This window comes from Cyrtonyx montezumae, unplaced genomic scaffold (assembly GCF_038088225.1).
Source record: "Cyrtonyx montezumae isolate F1298 unplaced genomic scaffold, pur_monq_1.0 scaffold_24, whole genome shotgun sequence".
NCBI lineage: Eukaryota > Metazoa > Chordata > Aves > Galliformes > Odontophoridae > Cyrtonyx > Cyrtonyx montezumae.
Genome location: NW_027071981.1, coordinates 3413075 through 3435201, shown reverse-complemented (window position 1 = coordinate 3435201; position 22127 = coordinate 3413075). Strand labels below are relative to the sequence as shown.

Below are 22127 nucleotides of genomic sequence, written 5' to 3'. Positions count from 1 at the left end.
GAAGAGAGTTTATTAAAAACAGTTCACTTTATTAAGGTTATTTATTTCATATTATTACTTTCCTGTTGTTTTTTTGTTGTTGTTTGGTTGTTTTTTTACTTTAAAGGAACTATACTCTGCACTATACAGAGAGTTCCTGCTTAAGCCAACATTGTGGTGATAGGACAAGGAGAAATGGCACAAACTGATACATAGGAAGTTCCAAACAAATGTGCATGGGAACTTCTTCGCAGTGCAGTGATGGAGCACTGGCACAGGCTGCACAGAGAGGTGGTGGAGTCTCCTTCTCTGGAGACATTCAGGACCTGCCTGGACACCTACCTGTGCAACCTGGGCTAGGGAGCTGCTTTGGCAGTGGGGTTGGACTCGATCCCTGGAGGTCCCTTCCAATCCCTAAAGTTCTGTGATTCTATGGTTAATCATTAGTTTTTACCCTAAGATCAATGTTTGTAGTATTCTATCCTCCATCTCTATTTTCTTTGCTACCGTTTCATTAAGCCATTTAAATTAATTAAAATCTTGTTATTAAATGGGAATATTTTCTACAGGGGATAATCCTCAAATATCATCCTTACATTGCAGATGCTAATCCTATGTCAAATCTAAGCATTATTTAAAAAAAATTAGTTATTATCATTAGATGAAAATATTATGTACAATACCTTTGCAAGTTTATACCACAGCTCATAGAGATACCCAAAAACTTTGGCATGAATTTTAGGCGATTGTATATTGTTCACATCTCCAAGAATTCCCAAGATCCTCCTCCATAACACCGAAGCAGAGTCAGGATGCCAACCAATGAGGCTTCCACCAGCAATTATACTGCAGTCATCAGCAAGGAATTCACTGCTGTCTGTAAATTAGAAAAGGTTCAGTTTCACTTCTGATGGGATCTCCCAGAACACAAGCAGTTAGCTCACGCAGAGACTTGGAAATTACAAGCACATGTCAGAAAAATGTAAAGCACTAGGCTGGATAATAAAAAATGACCACTACTGAAAGAGTGTCATAGTATTATTATTTTATTTTTTTTTACAGATCAAATTATTCTCATCTAGGTGTTCAGGGAAAACATACAATTCAACAGTTTGTATACTTGGGTTTGAAATAGGTAACAGCAAGATTATGGAGTCCGAGACAACCTTAATATTATATACTACCTACATATACACACACAGTAAAGGAAATCTCTATTTCCTACATAAAATATCAAGGTAATCAACAAATGGGATTCATTTTTCCTATGTGAATGACTAGTAGTGTAAAAGAGTTTTCACAATGAAGCAGTTTCTCAGCAAAACTCTTATAGGTCAGGGACTTACATCTCCCTAGGACGCAAGGAAAAAACACATCAACTTTTGCCCAGAAAAGATGAAAAGCAAAGATTTATATTTAAATACCAACAGGAACATTACAGTAGAGAGACCTGGAAGTTACGGTGTTAAGAAACAGAACATACAAAATTGGCATACAGAATTTATGACTCTGTCTCAGCATATTATTTCCAAAGAGACTGTTAAAAGAAAGCTCAAGACAACAGAACCAAAAGCTTGAAATGTTAATTATGAAGTCTGGAAAGTTTACTGAGCAAAAAAGACTGAAGCTATGTATTTATTTACAAAAGGACACTTCTTAGGTTCTTCCTAGTCAAGAACACACAGACTAGAGAGGAAAAATACCACAACAGTATAAGTAAAACAGTGAAGACATATTCCCAGTCCCACAAGTCTTAGGTACAGGGAGCCTGTCTTGCTAATGATGGACCTGCACGACATGTGGCCTTCAAGTAGCACACATTAGGGAAGAACATAATGACCACCTTCCCAGATAAACCAAGAAGGCTGTCAAGACCAATTACTCTTTATACAAACGTTCCTTCTAAGAAGTTCTCTCCCCACCAAATCATCTCCCTCCTCTGCACTGCTCAAAGGAACATATGGTTCAAAAAAAAAAAAAGAAAAACTGGCAAGAAAACAGGCTAAAGGACTTACCATATAGAGAGGGCACAACTATACATCAGTTTGGTATCACAAACTGCCCTCACTCAAGGCTTTGTAGCAAGGAAGTAAATGCAGTTCTCTGTGCATGTCTGAAACTTGTGTGCTCCAGAAGATTTATTCAGCCAATAACTGGCTTTTACACGTCGTATCTCCATTGCTAAGCCTTAGTTTTTTTGGTTTTGTTTTTAAAAGATCACACAGTATAAAATGACCCGAAAATGCAACTGTACAATGGAGCTAAAAATGATGTGCTCTGAGTGATGAAGAACACGTTCTGGCACTATCATTTTATACAGAAGCAGTTCCTGACATGGCACGTTAGAACCGGAGAAGGAATGCAGGCATTTCTGAACTTGGGCATGATAATGGAACTAATATGCCTAAATAGTAAATGAAATATTCCACACTGAAGCACAAATGATAATGACAAAAGCCATTACATTATGTTCAGAGCAAGGAAAGCTATGTGGCAGCCTGTCTGCAGGCAGAATCAGAGCTATGGTCCAGTATGGTGCCTTTGAGCACTCAGTGTCCAATGTTTTGAGGAAAGGTGCAGGAAACCCCTACCTAGGAAGAGATAACTTGCATCCTTCTATGTTCCTAAAATAGCCATTTTTGTGATTTTGTTCCTTTTTGCTTCCTTTGTTTTGTTTCTGGCAGCATTATGAATTCCTAAAGCGTTAAAACAGATGTTATTTTTTAAGCATATTATAGATTCTCAATAGGAAATTTCACACATCTATGCTGTTTGGGTGATGACAACACAGTATTTTTGGCCTTGTACCGTACAGGGTTCTACAGAAAAACAGTTTATTTTAGAAAGCCTCCAAATCCTAAAATCAAATACATCTTGATTTTTCACTTGAGTGCTAGTGCAGGCTAAGAGAGCACAAGTGATCAGCTATCACATCTCAGATGATTACTTGGACACAATAGGAAACAATCATTTTTAACTACACGATCACTTCCTGGATCACAATGAACCTCCGTCAGGTTCAATCTGATTATCTTAATTCTTTAAACTCTGCCTATTTAAGCCTCATTTTTGACTGATCAAAGCTTGGCACCATGCCTAAAAGCACTTTTTTTTTTTTTTTTAAACACACAAACTGAACTTCTTCTTGAGATACAAATCTAAAATATAATTTCTGGACTAGAGTACCTGTTAAATTTGCATTATCTGAAGGACTAAGCTGAAGCCAGCGAGGTGCATCCGGATCCACACAAACATCTGTTGATGCATTAACTTCGTGGTCTTCCTCAGAGGCTTGCCAGGGGATGAGAGCAATCTCTACTTCATTATTAAACCCAATGGATGTGTCACTGCTAACACTTTCACCTAAAGCAAGCAGAGGATGAATAAAGATCTCAGATCCTACTTTTAGAGGTTGCGTTGGCATAACATGACCTAACAAGACAAAATGGTCTCACTGATTTCAACTGATACACGTAAAAGAATACCATATTTCTTGGAACTCACTTTTTTCTCTCTCCCTACGGTTTCCCTGTGTTTGCTGCAAGTCTGCTTTCAAATCTAATTCAGCTGTACTACTGCTCCTCCGTACTAGCACCTACAGAGGAAAAAACAGAAAGCATTAATTTCAGTTTATTAACTGTATTTTTGAGGACTACATTATATTCTTGCAGATTCGAGATACACAAATGCACACACAGGGAAAGTTCCTATAAATTAACTGTAGTGAAGATATTTAAAATCTATATATGACAATGAAATAAGGATGCAGGTTAATTTTTAATTCCCAACAATGGAGCCTGCATCTCTGTCTCTCTCCCCCCTCACCTTCACCACAAAGCATAGCAGTACAATAAGTGCAGACATATGGAAGAACCAATGACCAGAAACGAGACTCCTCTTGCAGTCCTCCATACTGCATTGCATTATACTTGCACAAAGATGAAGTCATTTATTATTTCTATTGTTTTTTCCAAAGTCGCATTAAAAATTTACAAAGCTTGCCTGTCTAAATGTTAACTTATGCAAGCAACCCACAGTAAATAGCTGGTGATACAAATGTTGCTGAAGGAAAGTTATTTTCCCCAGCACATCAAACCATCAAACATTTATTCCAGCATAGTGTAGCTCTATAAAAACCATTAATTATTTAAAAGGAAAAAAAAAAGTGATGCACTTGTTTGTCATTAATACAGAAAAGCACAGAATTCTTTTACAAGAACAGTACGTAGCAAATCATGTTAAATTGCATTGGCAATCTACAGCAACAGAAGTTACAGAATGATTATAGCAAACAGCAAAAGGAACAGCTAAAGCTTAATTCCTGATTCCATACTGGAAATGTAAATAACAAATATTCACACTTTCAGCTGCTAATTTCTGAATAGGAAAAGCCATCTGATTTGCAATGGATTTTTTTTTAATTAATAGATTTATTTTACATAAAACAAGATCTCAATAATCATTTTCTATTTTGCCTTACATGCTCAGCTTCATGTTCCTTCTTCAAACATTCCTTATTTTCCTGAATTGATTTGGAGTCTAAAGCAGTCAGATTATGAGAACTGCCAGCCTTTTTGCCTAGACATTTTATTAGGGAAAAAAAAAAGCATATAAAAATTTGACAAAATTACAAAGCAAATAACAAGAAAATATCAGTTACATTTACACATATGCTTCAGAGCAAGGTAATATAAATTGTAAAATATTCATGGATTGTTAAGGAAGAACCCATGATGCTGTGACAAATCTTTCCTATGCACAACACAGTTGCACAGTAAGAACAGAAGTGGAACTTTTCATTTGAAAACATGAAAACAAACGCATTTGATGAATTTAAACAGTGATACTAAAAATGCATAGATTTAATAAAGCCCTTGTTTATTAAAAGTTGAGTTCTGCATTTTTGGTCTATAACTTCTTAAAAACATCAACAAGACACTAAGATCTCCTAGGAAAATGGGATAAAAAGCTTTTTACAACCCTGACTTCAAATCACAGAAGGTAACAGTGGCATCAGTGAGGCTCAAGAAGTCTCAGCACTTCTTCATGAGCGCAGTGCTATTATGCTTCATCAAAATTACCTTGAAATAAATCAGATGGAAACTGATCTGCAATATCTGAAGTGCTGCTACTTCGAGTGAGCTGCTGCTCTTGGTCTACAAATAGGCCTGTAGCTTCTGTTCCTGCCAAAGTTTCCAACTGCTGAGATTCTTCAACTTCTGTTGATTTAATAAAAAAACCACATATTAGTATGACCGCAGAATTATACACACTTGCTAACTCCTCAGCTATGAAAGCTAACTGAAAAAGTGACTCACTCAAGTACTTCAATCTCCAAGTTACAAAAGCTAGAATGTAACCCCTAGTCAGAGAATTTAAAACTACATTTTGAAAAACAAAGTTCAGAGAGAGATGTATTATTAGTTTAAGTTGTGAAAGATCTAGAAAAAAAAAATGAGACCCCAAGGAATTTTCTCCATGTGCATAATGAAGGGTTGGAGGATGGAACGAGAACAAAACTGTACTTTTCAGTACTGCAGACCACAGCTAAACCCTGATTGTTCTGGAAACAGAGACAGATGCAGCAAAAAGACTACAGAGTAATGCAGAAAAAGTTACTGTGCTTACTTACATATTACACAAAATAAAATGACCATACCATCAGCCATCCATTTTCCTCTCCTTTCCTTTGCTCTCCCTCTTACCTCCTTGCTGGTCTGTGTGCCCTGACTTTGAGGCTACACTAATGCAGAAATGAGCAAGAAGCACAGCCCGTCAGGACAGAAGATGGCACACCGACCTGCACTGACTGCAGCAGCAGCCTGCAGGAGGAAGACAGCATGCTTCCTTAATTCAATCTACACTAACTGAGTTTAGATAGCACTTAAATTACAATATAGTTGTTTCTATTTCAGTATACTGTCTCACAAACGCAAACATTCTGGTATTTACTGACCTCAAAGTATCACTGTCAACTTTAAAAGCCTCATGGAAAGCAGCTAGTACACGAAAGCTCATCATTCATATTCACTAGCTTCAACCATTTCAACACTATCATCAAAAGCAACAACATGGGATGAAAAACACTCATGATATTTCATGGAATAAGAATCCACAAAGAGCCGTAATTTTCACCACACGCAAAACTTCTTTAATTCTTGCATTTCTAACTCTTTGTACACTAGGTATACGTTGCTTGGAAACTTTTAGTAAATCAAGTAATTAAAAATGAAAACATGGAGAAAATCATTTATTTATTTAGCAATTCTAGTAATTTTTACTTTTACTATTAAGGAGTAAAAATCCAATAAAATTATAATTCACGTTAATCTTCTAATATTTAAATGAACAAAACCAGCACGGCTTGTAGTACTTTTGAGAGAAATCAAATACTACACAAGAGCTAAGAGGCACAGACTTGCTTCTAGAATCAATAATTACAGGAAAACTTCTTTAGAAAAAAAATCCACATTTGTAAGCATCAATTTGTAACTGAGTGTGACACAGAGTGAATTTTCTCTTTTAAATCAAGTACAAGCAGCTCAGCCTGTTGACTTCTCTTGCACGTTTGCTTGCGCTGTCTCATACATCTGTGCACACAACTAGTTTCTATTGCAGTTCTTTGAGAAGCTCTTCCTGTCCTCTTTTTTCCTGAATAGGTTACTTATCTTGCTAATGAATACAGTTCCAGTGACAGAATAACAAAAATCATTAAAAAGTGGTCACATTTTTTTCAACCCTTTCCAACTGCGAACAAGAAGAAGATATGCTTCCACTGAACTTGCTCCACTCCTTCTGGCTACCAATATTACTTAACACTGTGTTTCAAACAGATCTAGGAAAGAGAAACAGGACCAGTGCAAAACACCTCATTCCACACTCATAAAGAACAATTAACTGGACAGAAAGAGAACAGACAAAAGCTTAAAAATATAAAGAACATTTATACAACAGATGACTTTAAAGTACAGTACCTGACAGTCTGTGAGAGCAAGAAGTGTAAGAGATACCAGGTAAGAGAGAGCTCACAGTGTGAAGCAGAAGAGGTACACTTTTAGTAGCTGGCAAAGCCTCATAAAGATGAACACAGTTGCTGATAGACTGGCTTCGCTTAGCTTCCAGGAAAAAATAAAGCAACAGTTATGTCAGTAAACAGCACGGTCTTAGAATCTGGAATGTCATGACACAATGAAAAACAAACCTTTTGAAAGAATCTTATAGTGTCAAGCTCTGAGATATTTTCTGTAGGCCCTAAGTTAATAATGTACAGTGTAGTTCAGACACTGAAGATACAATAATCAGTTTATTTCTGAATCACAACAATCCCACGATGTGGAATCTTTTATTTTGTCAGCCTGTGATTACTACAGATGGGCTTATTTGACTTACCCTTTTTTCTTCTCATTGCAGTACCACTGGCAGTACATGCAGCTCAAAATAAAAAAAAAATCAACAACTTATTCAGCTTCTTTCTGCTAGCAACATTCCACCTGCCCCAAAAACTAGCTACCTCTTCCACTCACTTATCTCGACTGAAAACAATGCATTTTCATCTGAGAAGTGGGACAGTGTGCCTCTCAGAAGTCAATCTAAAAATACAGCTACCTCAGCTCTTGTTTTTTAAACTAAGGCTCCAGCCATGATGAAGCCCTGAGTGCACTCATCTGATAAGAATGCTGACCCTGCTTTAGTAGGTGCTTCATGACCTGAACTGAAGTAGCTTACGTCCCGAATTATCTTGTAGACTGTCACTGGCGTACTTGCTTTCTCCATTTACAGACAGCATGATGAAACATGCAAGTTGTGAGATGGGGTTTGGATTCTTACGTCAGTAGAGAAGGTAGGAACACTCAAACTACTGTTGGACCTCTGCACTTCTACAAAACTAAAAAATACTCTCAAAGACAGTAAAGATTTGTATCCAGAATTATTTTGTTGGCAGCTTCTCTCATCATCTGTAAGAGAGACGAGCAGCTCTCATGGGATCTGAAAACATTTCTTTTGTAACCTGTGCATTAAATAATCTCTCAGGCCACAGGAAACACATGCTCCAAAGTGGCTAATGCTTTAGAGGGCGTCTATCATCATTACAACAGATTTTTAAAATATATTAATGATTAACATCCAATTATCATAAGCTTGAAGCCTCCTTTAGAAAAAAGCATCTATTTTTCATCAATTGCACTAGAAACGTATCAGGCATTTGTTGTGCTTTTTCTCTTTTTGCTCACAACAATGTTGTGCTGATACTCAGAAGAGAGAAGAAAGAAGGAAAACTATTCAAGCAACATAGTGTGCTGCTGCAGTAATACCCTGTTGTTAATTTGTTTATCTCCTGATGCAAGCAGAAGATCAAAATAAAGTCTTGCTTGGAAGCAAAAGGTATTCTTGTGTTTGTTATGTTGAATAAAGTGTTTTAGTGTTTTTTTATGTTGTTCTTCAGTGAGGGAAGAAAAAAAAGCCCCAGGGCAGGAGATGCTTTCCCCAAACCTCCACTGTCCTTTCCTGACTACTTCTGTTTCTGTAATTCCTTGAAGGACTGCTACATTTCTTTCTGAAAGATAAGACCTCTAGAATTTTAGTAGCTGAGTTTTGTTTTTCCTAGACAATCTTACTCTTAGAAAACAGACATAACTTATGTACTTGAAATTAGTATTTGCTATATCTGCATATGCCAATATTAGGTGTTTTTTTTTTTTATCTGCTGATCTGGGAGTCACTGATCACTAGAAATCCTACGAAAGCCAAAATAATTATAACTTTATATGATCATAAGACACAATATGAAACCAGAGTCTTATTACACCTGAAGTCCATCCTCTTGTCTGACAACCAACTTGTCAACAATATTCTGCTGGTAAAAAACACAACTGATCTATTATGAATGAGGAAAGAAGCTGCTTAGAAAAACAGCACCTATTCAAAAACAGAGAAGACTTTCTGTGGAGAGTTTAAATCACAGCCCACTGGGTTGGAATACAGAAACAAACTACCATAAAACAGAGACCAAATTCAGGCCTCTGATATGCTTGAAAAATTAGGTCTCTTTCAACACCTGGGGTTTCAGACATCCCCCCTATCATTCCTATACCCCACTCTCCCTTCTGTATTCCATTATATTTTTTCTTTCCAGAATTAAATGTGAGAGAAAAAAGGAAAAAGAGCTGCTATGCATTTATTGTCACAGTGTTAAACAGAAGATAAACCAACTGAATAGGAAAGGATGCTTACTAAATATCTGCTTCATCTTGTGATAAAGCAAGCAGCAAGAAAGTTCAAAAACTATGCATGACTGATATTAACAAATGCTTTCTTATGACTTGATAAAAATAGGAATTAATTTTAATTTTTTTTCTTTTCAACAAAAAAACCCCTAACTTCCATATGACTAACTTGCAACGAAGCACAATGCGTTTAAGATCATGCGTGCAGTATTTTCCAAAATATTTTGATCTTTTATTCATAGTTGTAGCACTGCAGACATCCAGACTCGGGTATGCAACATCCATGTTTAGTTAAATTGAGCTATTTTTGTAGTAGTCACAACTCAAAGGCAGATATAAAACTCGAGCATTACTGGATGTTTGGGAATAGAATATCTAGTAATGATCTAACCTGTTGCCCTTTGACGAACAATGTTTCTTGCCTTCTCAACTCCTGGGGCTCCAGAGGTGGTAGCACTTCTGAATCTCATGGGCTCCACAACTTCAGGATGACTTTTCCAGCTTAATGAAAAAGATCTTCCAACTACAGCTGTCTTCTGAGGCTCTAAAACACCACCTTAGAGGGAAAACAAAAATGTTCAGCATTTAGTACTGTAAGCTTTGTCATTCCTTCTTCTACAGTTTGAATGAACTTACATGCACTTGAACATGGAAAATATATTCATCTTCAAATCAGCACAGTTGATGTAGTAATTGCTTTTTAATCATAGTAAAAATTCAACTATGTGCATCAATTGCAAAGCAGCATATAAATATAGCTGAAATACTGTAATTCATAAAGTTTAATAAAAGTCCATGGAAAAGAATTCTGACATTGATGGAGATACCAGAATACACAGCACAAGAAATCGCAATTCATTCCTGCAGCACAGAACAAAAATCATTTTGAGCACATACTAAAATCTGCTAAATAGCCACCATCTATTGACCCCAATTACCCTTCCTAGCACAATGAAGGATGAGAACATAAAAATCCACAGCCCTTCAAATTTGATTAATCAGGTTCTTACACGAGATTAAGAGGTATTTAATGGTAGATCTTTTAAAGTTTAAACTTAAATATTTAACTTGTTTGATACAAAAAGCACTGTGAAGCACGGGGACTAACCCTTTCCTCTCTGTTTTTTTTCTTTCTGTTCACTGAGCTTATCCAAGGGTAAGTTAGTCATTTCCACCCCATACACAGTTCTCGCCAGCACTGCCGTCAGAGAGTCCATGATGTTGGCCCACTCATTTATGAGCTCCTCCCAGTCAGTCAGGGAAGACAGAACACTAAGCAGCTCATCCCACAACTCCCGAGAAATGTAGACACTCAGGTTTGCTCTGATCCAAGCCACAATGAGGGTCTAAGATGAAATAAACAAGTCACACATCATTGCTGAAATCCATCTCACATATTACTGCTGATTATCAGTAACATGCAGATATAAATAGATAACTCTTCATCAGAAATCATTCCCAGAAATCGGTGAGTACATATTTGTAATAAGTTACTGAACAGGAAAAGTTTAAAATTCTGATAGAGATGCTTCAGATGGCCTGTATTTCTCCTGGTAAGCTAATAAATTGTTCATAAAGTGATAAGAATACAATAGAACACAGAACCAATCACTGCTACACCTTTCAAACGATTCCAGAGCTTGAGTTATGCCTGTAACGTTCAGCTCTGAACAGATCATGTATAAAAAGCACGTACACACATTTTCATCTTAAGTGTAACTTAGTTTTGGCCTGCAAGATGAACTTACTTCTAGAAAAGTCTGCACATAGCTTACAGTTCAGAGCTACTCACTGAAGATATCCCACAATGAGATCTGCCTGTGCTACCATACCACAGTTTGCAACAAAGCTCTGAAGGATAGATCAAATCAACTGCTTATGGCATCTAGAATCTGTCTTAATAAAACAATTAATTGTATTACTGCAAAGGAGAACTTTCTCATGTTTTACAGATATGTTGCACAGTACCATGCAATAGTACTTAAGCAAAACTATGGGCTACCAGCATAGAAAACCAGTGTCAAACACACAGAAAACACTCACTCGGAAAAGTAATCCTGACATGCTCTGAGCAAATGTATCCTTCATTTGGTTTTCTTTCGGCTTCTGCATCACTGCTTCTGTTATTCTGAGGAGTATCTGTAACATCTGCTCCCTGGTTCCAAAACAAAATTGTACTTCTTGTTCACAGTTTCTATTAGTCATACGTGTTAATTTTCATGCACCAAAAAACCCTGTTAATTCTCAGTAAACTTTACACATTCAGAATGCGATCACACAAAGACTGTGAGCTGGAGAAATTAATTTTTGAGAAGGTAAATTCAGGAACGGAAGTCATGAGCAGAACTTTGAAATCAAAAAGCACTTTGATGAAGGCACAGCAGAACCTACAACCACACAATTCAATTCAGGTGCAATCTGTAAGCACGGCATGTGTAACAAGGACCATCTCTGAGTAAGTTCTCTCTCTCCCTCTCCTTCTCCCCTTTCTGATAATCCTCCCATAGCAGTTAAATATTAATATTCTTCTCTTAAGTGTAGAATGTATTAAACTTACCAGGTCTTTTTATTCATTGATAGTTCCATTATCATGCGCCTAAAAATACTCAGAACAGCCTTGCAAGCATCAACTTGCTCCTTCAGAAGCACAGGGACTTCAATGCATGGTTCCAACAAAAAAACATTGGCAGAGTTTGTCAAGAACACCTTCAAGACAGACATTCACAATCAGTTTACACAGTGCAAGGAAAAAGAAAAAATAAAAGGTCAAGATTTAGAATAATAGAACACTTGTCCTCTCCTAGTTAAATCATTTACTTTCCTTACAGCAAGCTTCACATTTCATCTAACACTCTATTTTTCTAAATCGTTCTAAATCAAAGTCAGGTGGCATTACTTGATAACAAAGGCATATATTACATAGTCTGTTGTCTATTTGGTCAGGTAGGAGTGCCACTCCTCTAGCTACTCAATTCCCAACGTCATATGCTTAAGCAAACACCACTATTTCCAATAAATGAGGTATGATAAAATCATGTGTACAGTTCTAATCCATAGTACCAACAGTAGGGAAAAAAATGTACCTTGTACCTCAAAATAGTTATTCAGGTCTGAGACACGGGCACATAATTTATAAAATGTATGTTAAACCAAGTTCAAATCATATCTGATGATCAACTCCTTGTAGTTTCTTTCTTAATTTCAGAGTACTAATTTCATAAGAACCTTTACCTAAGCTCTTAAACCAAAATAGGAAGTTACAGTTTACATAAAACCCAGAAGGGTATTATTTTCAGTAATGCAAAAAGAAAATTGAACAACACATGGAGGATATGTCTCCCCTTCCCCACTCCCAATATATCTATAACTGACAAGAAAGGGGGCTGTCTTGTGCTATGTACTGAGCTCAGCAGATTCAGACATCTCATTTGTGCTAACCCAGACCTCTCCCAAAATGTTCATCTGGAAACCATCATAAAATTTAATATGGCTATATGACTGGATTATAATGTGTAGTGTAAGTTACAGGACTGTTACAGCCTTGTAACCTTTCAACACAGCACACCTGTAACGCAGCTTGAGCACCAGCTTTAACGTTTTTGTCCTCATCTTCTAACACACATCCTCTGTTAACAGCACTGGTGAAGGAGTATGTTCTTCCCCAGCTGGATGAGCGCTTATGTCCTGAATGGTCAGAGGAAAGCTTTCAAAAACATCACTCAGTTAGTGACCAAGAAGAAAGCAAAATGTCTGCTTATTCAAAATGAATTAAAATGGCAAAAGCAAGAAGGGGGAACTACTGTGTCCTATGTCCATTGCAGCAAGGAAGTCATGTCTATCATCAATATCTCTGAGCAAACAGATAGTATATGGAATTTAAAGGTTCATACAAGAACTATGTCATTTTGAAATATTTTATCTTACATTTTGTAGTCACTGATTGTAATAATTGCAATTCAAGCCCGAAAAAACTACCAATCCCGATTTTATAACTCAACCATCTTTCTCAGTGTAACAAAATCTCTACGGAAGTAGTTTTGAACGTGAACATCAAAGTATTTAATATTAGTGAACATGAAAAAGATGATGTCACACAATTTTTACTTCCTAGAGTTATGGATTCAACGTTCTGACAGAGTATATGGAAATCAGTAGATATTTTCAGGTTCTTAAGTAATTACCACCACTCCCATTAAGTTCTTGCTACCATACCTCTACAGGCAAGGAGTAATGAAGAAGGTTGTATTTTTCAAAGAGCTGCAATCTTTCTTGGCACTCAGTAAGGCCTACTGAACACACAGTAATGATTCATATTTCTGGCCCTTAGATATAGCACTTTTGAATCCCTATTTCCCACACAACTTCAATTTCTACAAACTTACAAAGGAAGTTTAAGAAACTGATAATATATTGCAAAGAGACAGAATAATGTGAATAACACTGATAGCATACATGTTTACCATCCGTCTGTGTTGATGAATCCTCTAAACTGACAACAGCATCTTCACTGTTCTCCTTTTTGTCTGGCTCCTCCATGAACACAGGCTTCTCTTGCAGTATCCACTTTCGATATACCTTAACCACTTTTCGTGTTGCAGATATATCAGAGGAAGGCAACAAAAATGCCTAAATTTAAAGTTAACTAATTTTACTGCATATACAAGGCATAGAAATCCATGCATATACACACACGCATCATCAGCACTCATAAACAACACGAATCAAAAATAAACATTTTTTACATCTGTATAAGGAGTTATGGTTAATCAACAACGTATGTGTATATCTACACCTGGGTGGGATCTCACAATTCTGTAAGTATTAATTCCCAACAATTTCCATATTGCATTTGTTCAGACAACCACAACAAGCTGCATTTGCTTGCTGTAAGCTCCCTAAATTAAGGTGGATTCATCTTACAATCATTATTAGGCACAGAGGTCTGGCAGGCTTAAATGTGGGCTCTACCCTACGCTTTTTGAAGAAACTGACTTCAAACTACCAGCACAGGATATGAAATGCCATTTTAGTGTGGGCAGAGACAAGACAGTAAACTGTGAAGAGAACAGCGGTGATTGGCATTCAATCCTTTCTGACAACGTTCTAAAAAATCAACACAATTAATTAATTTTCAACATGCTACCCCATGTCAGTATTTGTAACCACTCTGTAAAGATGATTACTATGAGAGCCTTCAAAGGCCAAGCAGGCTGCTTCCCCACATTTCTGGAGCTCTGGGGCATTTAAAGAAATAGTGATGTGTGTTAGACTCTTGCAGTATTATAAGTCCAGGGAAACTACACACTCACTAAACTGTGGGTGATGTCTACCATATTTGTATTGGCTCAGTATTATCCCTTGCAGTGGTACAAAGCTAGTTGGATCTCAGAACATCTTATAGACTTCTAAAAATGAAATCTCACTACCTCCTAATATCTTTGGACAACACTGAAATGGCACAGAAATCGAGGTATAAGAATTTCATCTGGTTCCAAAAAAAAAAAAACCACAACAACTCATTTTGCCAGAAAAAGAAAAGTTCCTACTTTGGTATCATATGCATTCCATTACAGAAAGGAATTAAATACATTCTCCAATTAAAAAAAAACCTGCTCTGTCTATGAAGAGATTACCCATTTTTCACAATTCCAATCTGATGTATCTATGAATCTATGAAACAACAGAAGCTGCATTAATGCATTTCAGAACAAACATTTGTAGCACATCCTCCTACAGTCAGTTTAGCTGCAAAGACATGACAGGGGTATCCTGCTCAGATACCCCCCTGCTCAGGGGGAAATCTTCGCACCATATAGCACGTTTCCCTTTCTCCAGTCAGCATGAAGCACAATATCCAACAGTGAGATGGAGTCTTCAACTCCTACTCTGCAGAAACTGAAGGGTGAGCCAAAGCTAGATTAAATACACCACACAGCAAGCATGCTGCTCTCCAAGTTATGGGGAAACTGAAAAGGTCTGATGACAATTACCAGACTATTAGTAAAGCAGTGGGATGGATGGCTACTACACAAGATGCTTTCAGGGAGGTTGAGAAGTAGGGCAGAAGGAAAAGTAAAACACAGAGGAATCTGGAGTGTCTAGTGAGGTTCCTGTAAGGGAGAGATAAACATGGACAGGATCTGCTTCAATTACTGAACAGTGATCATATTTAATAAAAGTGCTGCATCCTGTTAGCTTCTGCTCCCCAGAAGCCAGTTTAACTTTACACACACTCTGAACAAACACCAGCAGAGGGCAGCATCCCACAGTGGTTCTCAACACACACAACCACTCCTTCCCAGCAAAATGACAACCATCTCACAAATAGCACTGGTACAAGGAGTTCCTTAACCATGTCACACAGAACACTTCTCAATACAGCATGCATGCCCACTCTGCTGCTGAAGGGTGTCTCCTATAAACTGATGTGACCTAGAACTGCTGTTTCAACCAATTAAAAAAAAAAAATCACATGAATCACATGATGGCAACTACACGTGCACATTTACCTGCCGAAACACCTCATTAACAAAGTTAACATAGCCTCGAGTGGACAAGAGGATCCGCTGCACCATCTCATAGACGGTCCGATGCTGCTCTTCGATGCTGCAGAGGCTTGAATTGCTGAGCCGCCGGTCGGACAACGTGCTGCTGTTGGAATGGCTTCTCTCTTGCTCACTTATGTAAGGCATGCTGGTTTCCAGCTCAGGGTTTTTATCTTGGTTTACAACACCAACAGTCTACACAGAAGAAATGATGTATCTAATTAGATTACTGAAACGCAAACACTGAACGTGTGGTCCTATATGATGCATACTTCCTGCAGCCCAGAGCAGGTGACTTACTTGCCTGCTCCCCCCCAAAAAAAGAGGATGGGGTGTAGTGGTGGGGCTGGAGGGCTGGCAGGCAGAAAAGAGAAGCATCTCCAAGTCCATTGGATTTTTGAGAAAAGATGGATCACATCACTATACATGCTGCAAATTCTCAGGCATTACTATTCCTGACAGCTCTTTGTCAGGTATTGTTCTGGCGTGGCATCGCATTTATTTTCCAACATTTCATCCTGAACCATGTCTGGCAAAAATAATTCAGTCAAGGGAAGACAGAGGACAAAGCCTTTGGAAGAAAGTGAATAAAACTGCATCTGAATTGCTGGAAAATGAATGATACTTACACTAATGGAAAGCACTGTCCAAATGCAGTTTGGCTTTATGTTTACTTCAATAAGGCTGCTGTCTCTTTGACAAAGAGAGAAGCAGTATGTCTCCACTATTTTTCATAATAAATTGTTCTGTAAAATTCTGCTGTACTAAGGATGCACAGACTACAGGCACTGAAGTTTCTAACAGCTAGGAAGTCAACACGAGCCAAAAGCTGACACCTGGCTTCAGCTAAGTGATAACTTTTGACAAGGCTCCATTCTGAAGGCAGCAATATCCTTATATAGCCTAAATATTTAATTGCTGTCAGTAGCCTACAAAACTCACTGGAAAGATTTCATTTTCCAGTCTACACCTATTGCAGTGGCACAGCACACGTTTAGACAGAAGGTGGGAAGTCCAATGAGAATGAAAAGATCACGAAAAAGCACCTTCAGTAGATAAGCTACACTTTGCCCTTCTAAGGTTTCAAAACTCCTCAGTGAAGAACTTCAAAATTAATTAACATGAAAATATACAGTCTGACTTTCATAGTTAGTGAATGTTTTTCCACTCAAGCCAGATTTGACACTGATCCACAATTCAAGAGAAGAATATAAAATCGATATTGATCCTAGATTTTTAATGGGAAGCTAGAGAGCCTCTTAAAACAATTTATTTCCACAAAATTCATTTTAAGCTCCTAATCCTACAGAAATCTCAACCAGAATTTAAAAGTGAAATATTTTTCTAGTATCTCATTGTAAACGGCTGCTATAATTGAGAGGAAAACAAAACAGCCTTTGATGTTACCAGGAAATAGCTTGTGCCTCAAATAAGTTTGACAGTTTACAGATTAAATTCCAAAAGATAGTAGCAATGAAATCTGGTAAGGCAAACAGATATGAGAAGAAAATGTAGTTAATTACTTAAGAGATTCCCTTGAAAACTCCCTCCTTCATAAAAGAAAAGATAATTAATTTACAAGTACATCAGTTATTCACTTGGGGATTGCACTTCTTTCTTGCTGCAGTTGTCAGTGCACTGCAATCACTTGCTAGCACATACAAAGAGAAAAAAGGTAAACTTTAAAGCACACCTGAATAATTTTAGGGAGCATTTCTCCTCCATTTTTTGTATGCTGAACAGCAGTTAAATATTTCTTTTCAAGAAAGAAAGTAACAAGCCACTTAATAAACACAACTCGAGCTGCCATATAGGGAATTTTTGTGCTATAGACATTTTCATTGTTTCGTGTTGCAGTAATGTATACTGGTCTTGGTCTTGTATCAGGAATATCTGGTGAGATAAAAAGAGAAAATACAGAGAAAATCAAATCTTAAGCTGTACTTGCTTCCAGACTCTGTTTAAATGCATACAATGTGTCACCAACATTTTCTCTGTGTGAAATAACAGATGCAATGACTGACTGCTTTTATTATTTAACACTTGTATTAATTACTATTTCTTAAAAGCAAGAACACCAAAGCACAAATCTTTCATGAAGGCTGTAATTTGTATTAGGAAAAAGAAAGGTAAACAAAAATGCTGCAAAGACAAGATCCAAAACAAACGAGTCCTCAACATAAGTATAACTTTCACAGGGTCTTATTAATAAGGTAGAATGAGAAAGATGACTCAGGAACACTCAATAGTGAAAAGATTAAGAAGAACACTTAGCACATGGGAAAGAGACGTTAGCTCAGGTGCAAAGAGCATCACACAAGAGGAAATAAAAAAGAACACACGGGAAGAAAGTGAAAGATTGCCAAAAGGAGGTAGGTTGAGTCACAATTAACACACACTTAGATGTGGAGGAGAAAAAACCATCTATAGATGGCTGAGAAACAAGCAAGGATTGTGCTCTACTTGTGAACAATGTGACTGAATTGGCACAGAGGTGACTGACACTAACAGCAAATTGCAAAGACAGGAGTTAGAAGTCAGAGAGGGAAGGGAGGAGTGATGAAGAGGCTGTAGTGTATCAGGTGAGTGTTAAAAACCCTGCTCCTACTGACTCTAATAAATAATTCAGTAGAATATTAGGAGAAAGTCAAATGAAAATGTGAACACTACCGAAATAGCATGCTTTCAAACCCAGAGAAGTGCTTCCTCTAGATGCTTATAGCAATACAAACTGAGTTCATTGTTTCTTTCACAGCTACAACTCAGTTTCCTTTCATTTGAGTTTTGATGCTCATGCTTTCTGTTTAAGGAAACAAGGACTCCTTCTTTTTACTTAAAAGACAAAATTTGCAACTTACCTAGAACAGGTTTGTAGAGGTTAGTTAGTTTTGTAAAAGATGGAAACAAGTGTGGAAGGTAGTATTTTCTGAACAAGGTAAAGAGAAACTTAAAACCAGTGTCTTGGTTCTCCTTATTCTTCCACTCCAGGCTGGCAGCCTTTGCCACAAAATTAAAAAAGAAAGAAAGAAACAGAAAGCTTGAAGTTCATATTTTATACTGAGAATCATTCCACGCTGGTGACAAAATGTTGCTCTACTTAATGAGAAAGATGAATAAGTGCACTTTAACAGGAGACGACAAAACAACAGTCCTGAATTTCTTTAGTTTTTCAGAAAGCACACTAAAAATATGAAATGCTACCTTGAAGGACTTCAGTGTATCAAAGAAAGCAAGCTCATTCGGACACAACCATATTGCTGTCCTTATTCTGTGCAGCATTAATGTAGTATTAATTCTTTTTAACAAATTTGCTTCTTAGCTGTGAATTTGGACAAAATGATGAATACCTCTGGGCTACATTTTCATCACCAATATGTTGTTACCAGAACAATTCTCAAAGCCCACACTTATTTTAAGTGTGCACAGTGCTCCTTTGAGACATGGGACGCTGGGTACAAGTGATGACATCCTTGTTTGTCCTGAGCAGCACTCTGTTCCTGTGCAGACATACACCAAGGAATCACATATGCACTTTCAAGGTGTCCCTTAGCAACAGTTTTGAAAGTGTCCCTTGTAAAGACTGTGCCAAATTTTGGCAAGGGTTGCTTTTTGCACACTAAAACTTTTTCAATTTGGAAAAAGTTGAACACAGACTAAGTGAGTGTGGTTTTTATCTGTGTGAGAAAATCCAATAACATTTCAATCAGGAAACACCAAAATATACCTTTGTAAAATGAAGCATTTCTTCCACTGATGACCTAAGCCTACCTGGATTTTAGTCTCTTGCAGCACAAATCTTTTTATGGAACTCAAGGGAGCACTGTAAGCACTTAATTTTTGGTACACAGTTCAAATTTGAGCCTACTTCACATCTTTTTTATTTTTGTGACACACCAGAAGACACACCAAAAGGGTTCTTAATTAATTTTTAAAACACTTAGAAAATCCTGTCCAACTGTAGGTAATGGACAAGTTCACTGTCTGTTTCCCATGTGATAATCTATGGAGTTAAAAAAAAAATGCTTATTTTAGTCTAGCAGGATATTTTTTCTTTCAAACACTTTCTCATGTTCTAATCTAGACCGTACCTTTCTCCAGCTCTCTAAAAATCTGCGGGCTTGCAATGTACACTTTTGCAAAACAAACATGCAGAGCTGGAAGCAAGACTTCTGACTTTCTCCAACATTTGTTATGTAAAATAAACTATGTTAAATTCTGTCCAGATAAACATAAATTGTGAATATAAGTTAATGAACAAAAACCTTTCCAAATGACTCTTTAGTATTGCATTTTTACTGCATGTATATACACATATAATTATATATGTTTATTGTCTAAACAGTTTCATCTTTGTTGAAAATGTTTAATTTTTAATGTTTATTTTTAATAGACAATCTTATGTTCTTTCTTCAGTAGATGGATCTGATTTATTTCTAATTTGAAGTTTTGATTTATTTGTGACTTGCATTCTTAAAAAAAAAAACAAAAAAACTCAGAAGCCATCTCCCTTTTCTTATCTCTTTGTCCTGTGGTCTTTCTTGGTTGTTAACGTACACAAAGAGATTAACTCGCATTTCTCCCCATATGAACATTCTAAATGTAATCACAGCATAAAAGACAGGTATTTTCAATGCTTTTTCCATCCTTCACATACCACTTTTGTGTGGAGATTTAAAAGATCTAACAAACACTGTATCTTCCCTCGATAATATGTAAAAATGTCTGCCTTAAAAAGCAACTGTAAGAAAAGACCTCTTTTCTGAATTTTGAGTGTGATGTCACTGCTTTGTTCACCTCACTGGAGTATAAATATTTATTCCAGCTAACTAGAAAATTAAAGAAAAAATAAAAACTGCAGCTTAGGAGAGACTGTAAATAAATTAAAAAAAAAAAAAAAAAAGCAATGATCACTATGATGGAACCTCATTATTTACTTATCAGGACCCTGGAACCTCATTATTTACATATCAGGACCCTGACCAGCCCTCTTAACTAAAGCTTTTAATTGTTACCAGTGAAACAGAAAAATAAGACCATGTATTGTCACATCACTGTAAAACCAAATCTGTCTCTCTCTGCAAAATCATAGTTGAAGGATCTAATAATGTAAGAATATTATACGCGTTACTTCCAAGTCAAATTAAAGCTGGATTTTGAAAATCAGCTTTCTAATTACAGTTGCTGAAACAGAAGCAGTAAGTTTACAGTAACTTTGTGAGAAATCCTTATGGATACAAAGAAAAACTTCTTACAGTTTGGGTAACATTAATCAAGTTTTCCTTATTTCTGGTAAGAATTAGGATTTTCAGCAAAAATGGCTCAAAGAAAGATCCTTGGGATGATTATCCTCTTAATAGAAAAAAAAAAACAAGAAAATGCAGATGAAAAGAGGCAAGAGCAGCTCTGTATATATAAAGTGTAAATGATGTTTTATCACAAGTACAATCCTCCAAATATGAATAGTTAAAAACATATATCTTCCGTACCTGAATAACCATATATTTTAATAGTAACTGAAGAAAATAGCAGGTTTGGTCTTCAGCAATTTTCTCTCCAGAGACAGCTGGCAAAAGTGGGGTAATTTCTTCTGGAAAAATCTTAGCTAGAATAAAGAGAAAATGCTTTAAACACAGGAAACCTGGAAATAATGAAATAAATAATATTCTCCATAAAAAGACCAATTTGCTAATAATTACCAATGTGCTTCTAAGTTGTGCAAAGCCAAAACTGCTTGGACTTCTTGTATTTTCCCATATACCTTCACATATATCTGCGCACGGGACCGATCTCTGATTTAGTACAGTTTGGAAGGATTAACACAGGCAGTTGCTGCATATTAACAAATAAGCTGTAAATCTACACAGTGACTTATTTTGCAGAAAGGTGTTCATGTCGCTTTACCTCAATATAAAAACAACAAAAAAAAAAAAAAACTGTTCTTAACTCAGAATGACAAAACCTGAAGACTGCAGAAAACTTCAATAGCTTGACAAATTCGGGCCATCTCTGAGCTACAAAGACTAATAGTATCATCCACGTGGCACTGCCCCTGCAAGCAGCTTTATAGGTCCATGGTGTCTTCAGGGAAAGGGAATAGGTGAAACTCCTAGCATAGAAACTGTTAGTTTACTCACCATCTGGTGAATTAGGAGGACTAATGACGTTCTCTAGCGTACAGGGACCTCGTGAGGACATAACTGGTGGGAACCCAGGCACGAGGCATGCGAATATTAATATCTGCTCTTCTGTACAGTTAGTCTGAAGTGCTTGAAGCCAGAGAAGAAACAGACGGATTCCTTCACATCTTATCTACAAGGGGATGATTTTGTAGAAAAAAAGAGGAAAACAAATTTGAAAGTACAGTAACACAGTCAAGTAG

The 22127-nt window shown here is 36.8% G+C and overlaps 1 protein-coding gene across 2 annotated transcripts in view; it reads right to left on the bottom strand.

The window, feature by feature from the left end:
- RALGAPA2 (Ral GTPase activating protein catalytic subunit alpha 2) overlaps positions 1–22127 on the bottom strand; it is a 110098-nt gene that overhangs the window by 66429 nt on the left and 21542 nt on the right. For both annotated transcript variants that reach the window (XM_065739492.1, XM_065739491.1), the window contains exons 6-21: positions 21883–22057; positions 21235–21350; positions 18607–18745; positions 17442–17641; positions 15713–15943; positions 13656–13829; positions 12769–12906; positions 11761–11909; positions 11247–11358; positions 10312–10549; positions 9595–9759; positions 5061–5198; positions 4460–4557; positions 3484–3574; positions 3166–3342; positions 663–856 (exon numbers count right to left, since the gene is read on the bottom strand). In XM_065739492.1, the coding sequence (XP_065595564.1) occupies positions 663–856; positions 3166–3342; positions 3484–3574; positions 4460–4557; positions 5061–5198; positions 9595–9759; positions 10312–10549; positions 11247–11358; positions 11761–11909; positions 12769–12906; positions 13656–13829; positions 15713–15943; positions 17442–17641; positions 18607–18745; positions 21235–21350; positions 21883–22057 (2535 nt within the window). The remainder of the gene's footprint in view (positions 1–662; positions 857–3165; positions 3343–3483; positions 3575–4459; positions 4558–5060; positions 5199–9594; positions 9760–10311; positions 10550–11246; positions 11359–11760; positions 11910–12768; positions 12907–13655; positions 13830–15712; positions 15944–17441; positions 17642–18606; positions 18746–21234; positions 21351–21882; positions 22058–22127) is intronic.